This window comes from Lycium ferocissimum, chromosome 2 (genome assembly GCF_029784015.1).
Source record: "Lycium ferocissimum isolate CSIRO_LF1 chromosome 2, AGI_CSIRO_Lferr_CH_V1, whole genome shotgun sequence".
Lineage (NCBI taxonomy): Eukaryota > Viridiplantae > Streptophyta > Magnoliopsida > Solanales > Solanaceae > Lycium > Lycium ferocissimum.
In genome coordinates, this window is record NC_081343.1 from 1,506,046 (window position 1) to 1,516,261 (window position 10,216).

The following is a 10,216-nucleotide window of genomic DNA, read 5'->3' on the forward strand; positions in this document are numbered from 1 at the left end:
GTGCCTCGGGGTCCGAACCAATCACCCCACCAAGTCATAAATGACCCTCTGAACCTCATGGAATCGATGGAATTCCCAAAAAGGTTTGTTTACCCAAAAGTCAATTATTGGTCAATGATTTTTTGCTTTAAGCCTCTAGTTTCCTCAAAACCAATCCGGATCGCCTAGGGAACTGCGTTACCCCATCCCTAGGAGTCAAACATGCTCTAACGAAACTAGGGAAAGGGTCAACAGGTGTAAAAGGATCAAAAGGCCTAAACGACCAAATGATTCGTTACACTTACCGTGTAAACAAAAAAAAGAGGAGAGATATAGTATAGTTGGTGAGGCATTGTATTGAAAAATTCAGAGTGTTTGAGTGTAGACATAGGAGCTCCATTCAAACGATCATTGTACCAAACCTACTTACAAAAGAGTTACAGAGAACCCTTGTAACCCAAGAGAACTGGAGTCTGGAGTAGGATTCACATTAAATCCGAACCAATATAAATATCTGGTGTCAGTTACTTTCAACAATTTACTTTCTTCATTTACTTAGGATACACTCGACTAGAAAAAGAAAAATTTACAATTCGGCCCCCCCCCCCCCCCCCCCCGCCCGCCAACCCCGTCCGTCTCGCACTTTCACATTCAAATCCCTAACAACTCTCTTTCATTTTTATTTAGTCTAAATCATTAAATTCTTGCAAAAAAAAAAAAAAAACAATTTTTTAGCTTGCCAAAAATTATTTATTAGTGAGAGACATATATTTTTCCTTGATAAGGAGTGAATGATATGATGAGACGTTAAAAAAAATAGCGGTTTATAGTTATCAAGGTTCATACGAGAAAGATTTTTTACATGATTATGTTGGAACGATATCAATATTACTTCTTGGAATTCAATAATTATTTGTAAGCTTTATAAAGAGTATTTTTTGGTTTAGAATTGGATATTATTAAGATCACTGGTAAGTGGAGAAATTTTGCTTATGTTTCAGAAGGTTTTTGCCAAATGTGTTCCTCCTATATTATCAATAACATGTTTATGTATAATACTTTGTATTTAGTTACACCGAGCATGAACATTTTTAAATTGCATTATGTGATAGTCATTATGGTTCGAGGACAAGTCCCAACGCACCATAAGGATAAGACGTTGACTTTAAGTCCTGATTCACTATGATGATAAGATGTTGGGTTCAAGTCCTAATGTATTATGTTTTAACACACCTTCAGATGGGTAAGACGTTGAGTCTAAATGCCAACACACTATATTGATGGTACAATGACTATTATGACAAAATAATATGCTTTTGGTGAAAAGACATAAAAGTCTTCCCTTAGATCTTCTCCATTCCCTGATGAGAATATAGTAGCAGTGCATAATAAGTCTTACAAAAGACAGGTGGTTGAATGTATAAATGTGGATGTGAAGGGACAAAATAATAATAGTCATCACTGTGATAGGATAAAGGAAGAATATTGTGAGTTCTCAAAATGATCCTTCAAATGGTGAAGATACTTTTGCCATTAATATGGTATGAAAGATCATTGGGCACAAGGTCATTCGACAAGCTTTATTAGGTCTAGCACCCACTGTTCTAGTTGATTGTATGTTTCATTTAACATATGTCATATCATGAATTGATAAATTGTCACACCCCATTTTTTTTTAACTAGTCGTGATCGATAATCGGCTGTCTTAATTTGACCTAATGAACCAAGTTGTTCTAATTCTTATCATCATGCTCGATCCCAACATATTTTTAAAGATATATTAAATTTTCTTTCCAGAAAACTTTATTTCACCGAATCATAAGCAATCAACTCACTAATCTTTAAATAACTAAAGATATTGAATGGCCAAACCCATCGACAAACACCTGTGGTCGTCCACTTCTTTCACTTGAGCACCTAAAGTGACCCTTGTTCCATTTAGACACTTCAGGTGGGCTATTCCTATTCCACTTAGACACTTTTTGCACCGTTATCGGAGCAAAACCAAGACCAGTTGTCTCCTACGTGGATTAAGTGGCCAATTAAACTGTGTCAGCTCATTTAAATTGTGCTAACTCAATTAAATTATGCCAACTCATTTTAATTGTAAATTCACTAATTTGTGGAGTTTTGACCATTAAAATTGGGGCTTTTGGGTTGGTTGGATGTGCAATGAGGTGGCGCCCCCTTTGGTGTTGGTGTTACTTCGATAACGGTGCAAAAAGTGTCTAAGTGAAATAGGTATGGCCCACCTGAAGTGTCTAAATGGAACAAGGGCCACTTGAGGTGCTCAAGTGAAAGAAGTGGACGACCACAGGTGTCTGTCCATGAGTTTGACCATATTGAATAAATGTCAAGTGAAATGTTCAACCATAACCCAACCAATGAGACATCGAAAGACTTCTACTGGAGGCGCATGACATAATATTTATGGCTAATTCCCAAAATTAATAAAAGAATGAATAATGAGCATCTGAGTGAAAGAAAAGAGAAATTCCACAATCAAGAGCGGAGATCATCAAATCAACTGCTCAAAAATGAAAATCTAGCCTGTGGTCTACTCATCTGTAAAACATGTGTCTACATTAACATATACCAGTATTATTCGCACAAGAAAACGTCAATCCACCACAACAACGACTCACTAAATCTCAACATCCCCTTACTAAAGGTGGAATGAGACTTTAAATAAAACATGAATGCAAAATCTAAAGTTTTGAAGTGAACTCATAACAACTCATCACATAAATCAATAATGCAATTAAGCAAATAATAACTGAGCGTTTCTTAGTTAGGTACATTTCTTTTCTCTTTTTAGTTTTTAGGAAGTTCCATTCTACTAACTCCGTATATTTTTACTTGTTCACTATATTAAAAATAAATATCAATTTTTACTTATTCAATTTAAAAAATCAAAAAATAATTTATTATTTTATACCTATTTTATCCTCATTATTCAAATTCATTTCACCATATATATTAATCTAAGATAATATAATAAAATCATCACTATTTTATAAGGGGCGTGTCGAGTAAAACTTGGTATTTAATGGCGGCATTTTGAATTTTACTAAAATTCACAAGGCAAGGGGTCTTTTGGGTTAAATGTTATCAATCGATTCCAGATAGGGCAGTTAGAGGAAGATGGAGAAGGAGGATATAATAAGAAAGGCAGAGGAGTTGGTAGAGAATGCAATGAGAGGAAACGACGCTTCACATGATGCTGCCCATGCCTTTCGAGTTAGAGACCTTGCCCTTTCACTTGCTCACCAGCAAGCCCTTTCTTCTCATTCCATGCTAATCGTAAGCTTACTACTCCTAATTACCTAACAAAATAGATGTCAGAATTTAGCATGCTATCTGCTAATAACATAAAATCTACAACTATTAATCCCTCTATCTAGTTGCTTTGAAGATATGTTATGAATGGGCCTGGACCAACACCGGATTAAGTGGTTATGTTAGGGATCCGGGTTGATAAATAAAGGCTTGTGGGAGCAAAATAGAATTACGCTTATTGTTGAGAAAACTGTCTTTGATTTCAGTATTTTCCATTGTAATTCAGTATTTTGAGTGTTATAGTTGTAATTTGGCTATAAGTGATTATATATATTTGTGTTGAGAATTAGGGTCTATTACAAGATAACTTAGTGATGTTGGGATCAGTATAACTTACATTAGTTATACTATTATTAAGGCTGAAGTGCTAAACTTAACACGAATTCCAACTTTAGTCCTCAAACTATGGTGCTCTGTGTTTGTTGACCTCTCACCTATACAAAGTGAACGAAAATAAGTGACAAACCCAGTAAAATTAGATGCAAATCAGTGACTAAATAGCACAAACCCAGCAAAATTATACTAAGATTAACATACCAAAATAAAAATTACATACCTTGTAGTTTTGATATTCCCAAAATCTCCTTCCAGGACTGTCTTCGGACCTTGAAATCCTCTCCGCCGCCGGAAATCCACATCTACAAACTCTAGTCATGAATACAATTGAGAGAGGAACTTTAGCAATTAGAAAAAAAGGAGAAGAAAAAGCTTGAATTCAAGTTGTGGTGTATTTTAATGGAGGAGGGTTTAAATAACAAGAAAGGGGGTGATTTTAGCCGTTGGAAAAGGAAAAATATAGAGGGAAATGTAAAAAGATTTTTTTTTTTTTTTTTTACCATTTGACTGCTAATGTGGCAGCTCTCACGTGCGTGGAGGAGTTTGACAACACTTGCTGTGCCATGTGGCAGCTCGGAGTGTATTAAAATTCACTTAGCCAAGCTTAGGGGTGTCTTGAAGACTAGCCATCATTTGGGGACTAAAGTTGCAATCCGTGCCAAGCTTAGGGGTGTTTTCGCCACTTCTGCCTAGTATTAATTATCCTGGTATTATTTCTTATGGACTGTTTGGTTTGTTGCATTAAAAATTACATGCATTGCATAATTTCTAAAAAGAAGTTGTTTATTTATAAAAATACCCTCAACCTTATTTAGTAGAAAAAAGGGTTCGAGGGACCTCAGAGGTATTTTTGTCATTTTAATTGTTTTATCTAGGGATAACTAATTCCGCTACTATTATTCCACCATCTGGCAGGGAGGATAACTTATCTCGGTACTATTTCTAATCTTGGTATAGCTTATATTAGGATTAGTAACCAAACAAGGGATGAGGCAGTACCAAATTTTTATCCCAGGAATATTTATGCTTGTCCTACCAAACGAACCCTAAGGGTAGGGGTAACTTTTGATACAAATTATGATTTCCCTTTCATGTGGACCCTAGATAGAGAGTGAAAAGGCGAATTGAAAAGCTCAACTTTTTTCCATATTAATGCAGTTGTGTATTCTTGTTAAAGATTTGATGAGCTTAGTGAGTAGTACAAGATTGATTGATCCAGGGCGTGTTCGGTATGAAGGAAAATGTTTTCTAGAAAATAAGTAGGTTTCTTACTTATTTTCTTGTGTTCGGTACTTAAGCAAAAAATATTATCCTTAAAGCATTTGTAGATAATCTAGACAAATACTATGGGGTGGTGGGGGTTGGGGGGTGGGGTGGGGCGAAAATGAGGTGAGTTTTAGGGTGGGGAGGAGACAATCAATGTGGAATGCCACTTGTGGGACTTGTTTTCCCTACTTCCATTAGGAAAGTCATTTTCCTCATTTAAGAAACTTATTTTCCTTAAAAAAGTGTTTTTCCAAAAAATTTGACCAACCGAACATGAGAAAATTGGAAAACATTTTCCACAAAAATATTTTCCTCCATACCGAACATTTCTTTGTTCTTTTGGACATGTGAGTTGCTGCTGGGTAATTTTTCCCTTGAGAGAATTTGGGCATTCTTAACCATATATACTGCTTGTCATAACTAAAAGTTATCTAGATTTGTTTGCCTAATGTGATACATAAACCCATGCAGGAAGCAGTTTGTTAAGCTTTGCTTAAAGTTGAAACATATTTTAAACCGTGCATACTGATAATTATATTTTAGCCTTAAGTTAATCCACTCCATGATTCAGTGCTTGACTTAAATTTTTTACTGATAGGCCAAGAAGGTGTATATGCATCTTGTCATTCAAAGAACAAAAGTTGCTAATGCTCCGTATCAAATAACATTTCGGAGTGTGTTCTTTCTAGTTCGGAGGGTGGGGCGGAGTGTAATCACTGTCATTATCCAAAAGAAAGCTTGGGCCAAATGGAAGGGGCTTGCAACGATGGAAGGCTTACGGGATAAGGGCATACTCATATAAAAAGTTTCCTAACAAAAGCAATTGGGATGATAGACCCGCGAAGCAAAAGATTTTTTCCTAGCATTGAACCTTACTTAAAAGCAATTGCATTCTTCATAACATAGCACTAACTTCTAAGGATCCTAGTGCATCTACCTTTCATACACATAGTGAAAGTGTGAACTACAAAGAGCAAAATGTATATTTATGCTTGAGGAGGGTATAACTATGCTCTATTTTCTCTTTTATCTTTTCTTTATTCTTCTTTTAGGCATTTACAGAAGTTAAACTATTCTTGCTAACATTTCAGGTGGAACTGGCTGCTCTTCTGCATGATATAGGTGATGGCTCTTTCACTATTCTTTTGAGATATTAGAGCTTTTGGTCATACTTTGCAGAGTAACCCGTGTTATCTTTTTGATAATCACAAGTAAAGTCAGCACTGTAATATACGAGGGAATAACCTTAAAGATTATGAGAGTTCTACATTTGCTGCTTGCGGTGGGGGAGGGGAGGGGAGGGGAGAGGATCTATTTGATGAGTGTAAATTACCAGAGAATTGAAAGGAAATATTATAAGCAATTGTGATGGTGTGAGCGAGCTGGCGGCTCTCTGCTTATAATCAAGTTTTATCGTTAATCCTATGATATATTATGTAACTTATCAGATTTCTCTTTGACTTTCTGAATGCAGGTGACTACAAATACGTAAGGTTAGATTCTATCAGATTTCATGATAAGAAAGATTACTCTGTTGGCTACATTCTTCATGGTTTTGTTGTATGAAAGTTCCCTCAAAAGGTAATAATTTTCTGTCAAAATGTCGTCCATGCTGTTACGTGGAGCCTTCTTGAAGTTTCTTGGAAGGGTATTGTAATAAGGCAAAGCAACACGACCTCCGTGTCATTGCTTTCTGCCAATCAAAGCCCGCTCAGTGCACTAGACTATATTGTCAGTGCAGTATTATAAAGCCAATTTCAAGATCACAGAGTGTACTAGAGAATTGAATGAAAGCTTTCGTGTGTTAATGAGAACAATTATTACAGAAAAGTTAACACGGTGCCTTGGGGGGAGGGGCCTTGGGGGGAGGGGCCCCAATACGAAGATTCGAATGCTTCCTGAAAATTTTGACTACTAGACCCTCCTTGTACATGTCTTTAAAAAATAAACACAAGTTACAGGAATTGACATATATAAGCTGGAAAGACAGCAGCACTGGTTTTATCATCTTTGGCGTGCTCTTCCAGTCATTTGATTGGTAGCTCTAACTGGTCGCGGGTTTCTTTTTGTGCAGAATAATCTTCTACATTCTGTAGTGGTCCATCCTATACATTGCTTAAGTGCTCTCGTCTTTTCCCTAGCGTTCACTCTCAATAATTGACTTTTCCATTTCATTTGTTTTGATAACCATGGTGTCCGGGTGAGCTTGCGGACACCTTGACTAATTCCACGGTACCTGCTATCTCCCACCAGCACATGTACTGGGTAACCCTGTCCACCAACTGCTTGGATAGGTGGGAAGAAATCACCTAGTGTTTTTGCCTCCGTTAGGATTTGAACCTGAGACCTCATGGTTCTCAACCCATGTCATTGACCACAAGTACACACCTTGAATGCTTCCCCCTTTGTTTTTTTTTTTTTCTTTCAATTTCTGATGCTTTTTCTTGGCTTCTAGAGATCCATCTGAGGCAAGGATTGTTGAGCAATTTCTTCAGGGTCAAGGCATAGAGGAAGAGATGAAGATCAAGATTTTGGATATAATTAAGCTGATGGGTGAGTTCCTGGATGCAGTTGATTGTCTATTGTAGTTAAATTATCTGTTTGGATGTTGATTTGAATTTGCTGTGTTGTTCTTCCATCTTTTTTTTTTAAAATTACATATATTTGTTAGCACACTGCCAGACTCTTGCAAAATAAAGCAAAAAGCTTTTGATAAAGTAGAAAATATAAACTGACTTCATACTGGATATTCTTATCATGTGTATATCACTTTGAAACTAACAACAACAATAACATACCCAATGTAATTCCACAAGTGGGGTCTGGGGAGGGTGGTGTGTGCGCAGCCTTGCCCCTACCTTGTGAAGGTAGAGAGGCTGTTTCCAATGGATTAGCGGGTACTTTCAAATGAATTAGCAAATTGTACGGCAAATAGTACAACTTTTTCTGCGGTAAAATGATACTTTGACAATTATATCACTCCAGCCTTTGAATTTTTCTAATTTGTCTGTGCATGTCTGCCATGAACCTTAAACATATTTGTCATATTAGTCTTTGCCTGTCTAATTACTGGAAAACAAAACAGCGACCATAATGTTATTGTATTGGCAGATCAAAAGATTTTCTAAATGGCTTCGTGTTCATCACGATGTTTTCGTTAATATCTTTTCGTAAGTGTGGTTGATGTAGTTTAATTAAAATAATTAACTCTCTTGGTTTCTTTATGGGTATGTACTGTCTCCTTGGTTGGAACAGACTAATGTCATGTAATACTTTCTCTGTATTTTCATGCGACCTTTCTCAGTTCCTTTGAAGTGATTCGTGGTTGTGTTTCACTTTCATTTCTGCACTATAATCTGCCATATTCTTTGGGCTTCGTTTTCTTTGGAAGAGTAAGACATAAGATGATTGTTATCCTTTTTCTGATGATTTAAGTATATTGATAAAATGCAATATTCCCTTTGATTTAGGTTTCAAGGAAGAAGTTGGAGGGCTTGCAAATATGAATCATTCCATAGAGTTTGGGGTGGTGCAAGATGCCGATCGGCTTGATGCTATTGGTGCAATAGGTGATTAATTCAATTTAGTTACCTCTTGGTCACCTGTATATGTTATGTCTCCTCTAGTTATCTGTGGTAGATGCTGCTGAAGATGTGAAATTATGCTACTTGGATTTTTTCTGAATACAAGACTGCTTGGTTATTTTCCTACCTTAAAAAGATGTTTTTTTCTTTCTTAATTATGGATATCATATAGTAATAACGGTTTCAGGAATCGCCCGTTGCTTTACTTTCGGCGGAAGCAGGCATAGAGTTCTCCATGACCCAAGAATTCAACCTCGATCAGATCTGTCTAAGGAAAATTACATGAACAAAGAAGAGCAAACTACTGTGAATCATTTTCATGAGAAGCTTCTCAAATTGAAGGACTTGATGAAGACAGAGGTCAACTAATCCTTTGCTTCTGTATATTTTGTTTTACCCCTTCAGAACCTTATAAATTTGAAGATGTGAAATTATGCTACTTGGATTTTTTCATATGAATCATTTCTTCATTACAGGCTGGGAAGGAAAGGGCTGAAAAAAGGCACAAATTTATGGAGGATTTTCTGAAGGAGTTCTATGAAGAGTGGGATGGGAGGGCTTAAATGAGGGAGCAGTTTTCCACTTGATGTTTCGTGTTCCTAAATATTAGTAGTTCTTTGTCTTGGTTGCACATAACCAAATTTCAAAAGTTCTATATATAATAAACTAATTGACGGAGAACGTCTGCATCCTATGATAGTCTCATTAACATAAAAGGAGAATAGCTCTGATTGAAGCAGAAATGGTACAAATTCTTTAACATACCAGGACATACGGTGGTAAAAGAGCTAAAGCACTTGTCTTGTTAGATAGAAGTAGTGTATGCTACTTCAGTTTCCTGATTAAGCTTTCCACAATCCATTTATTTGTTTGAATGAAAGAATCTGCCTTTAGGAATCAGCAACTTACCACTGCCTATCCTCTTCCTTGTTTGAAGATCCTGATAAAGACGATGATCAGGAAAGAGCTCAATACTATAACTTATTTCTTTGGTGATGGAGCTAACAGGTAATAAGGTAACAGGAAACTCAGGTACACTTTGCTTGGAGATCCTAATAATAGTCAATCTCCTGCCATAACCTTCTTAACACTGAATAATTATCTGTGATAGTCAACTCACTTGCTTAGTGACATGAACTTTATTTCGAATCTCAAATATTTGGGCATCATTATCCTTGCAAGAGTATGTGTGCTTAGTTGAATTTCAGATCTTTTCAGCAGTATCAAGCAAGAAATATTGCTTCAGAGATTTGGGGGTGCATAGTATTCAAAAGCCATGTTAAAAGCTCAGTTGGAGTATTCAATGTATTCGAAACCGTTTCAGATATTAGATCAGAACAAACAAATTTCCAGCCATCAACTTACTTACAGATTTCAAGTTATAGTAGCATCTATTATCAGTATTCAGATGAAGCTGCATAGCATGTACCTTACTTTGTAATACCTTGTTCCAACAGTTATATATAGAGGTATGTAATTGCGGGTCTGTGGACTTACCCCTCTCCATTTCCGTTACAGATTCAGAAGCTACCCTTACTCCCTACTAGGGGCTGCAAATGAGTGGGTTTGGTTTGGTTGAAAATGGTTTGAACAAAAAACGGGGGTTGGGTTTCAAACCGCCCATATTTCATGTGGGTAAATATTATGGGTTGGGTGATAAATGGGTGGGTAGGTTATAGGTTAGCCCATATTATACAAGTGTATTATTATTG

At 36.4% G+C, this 10,216-nt stretch overlaps 1 protein-coding gene across 1 annotated transcript; it reads left to right on the top strand.

Moving 5' to 3' along the window:
• Positions 1-3,028: 3,028 nt before the first annotated feature.
• LOC132032596 (uncharacterized) lies at positions 3,029-9,998 on the top strand. The gene is made up of 7 exons (XM_059422242.1): positions 3,029-3,282; positions 6,012-6,042; positions 6,395-6,413; positions 7,376-7,473; positions 8,391-8,489; positions 8,692-8,864; positions 8,981-9,998. Exons 1-7 carry the CDS (start codon positions 3,124-3,126, stop codon positions 9,065-9,067), a joined length of 666 nt encoding a protein of 221 aa, XP_059278225.1. The 5' UTR covers positions 3,029-3,123; the 3' UTR covers positions 9,068-9,998.
• Positions 9,999-10,216: the final 218 nt, after the last annotated feature.

Bases quoted from the DNA above. Each gene is read 5' to 3' on its own strand.
- LOC132032596 (XM_059422242.1), top strand. From the start codon at position 3,124: ATGGAGAAGGAGGATATAATAAGAAAGGCAGAGGAGTTGGTAGAGAAT. The intron at 7,474-8,390 runs GTGAGTTCCTGG...CCTTTGATTTAG, and splicing joins GGATATAATTAAGCTGATGG to GTTTCAAGGAAGAAGTTGGA. The intron at 8,490-8,691 runs GTGATTAATTCA...TAACGGTTTCAG, and splicing joins TGATGCTATTGGTGCAATAG to GAATCGCCCGTTGCTTTACT.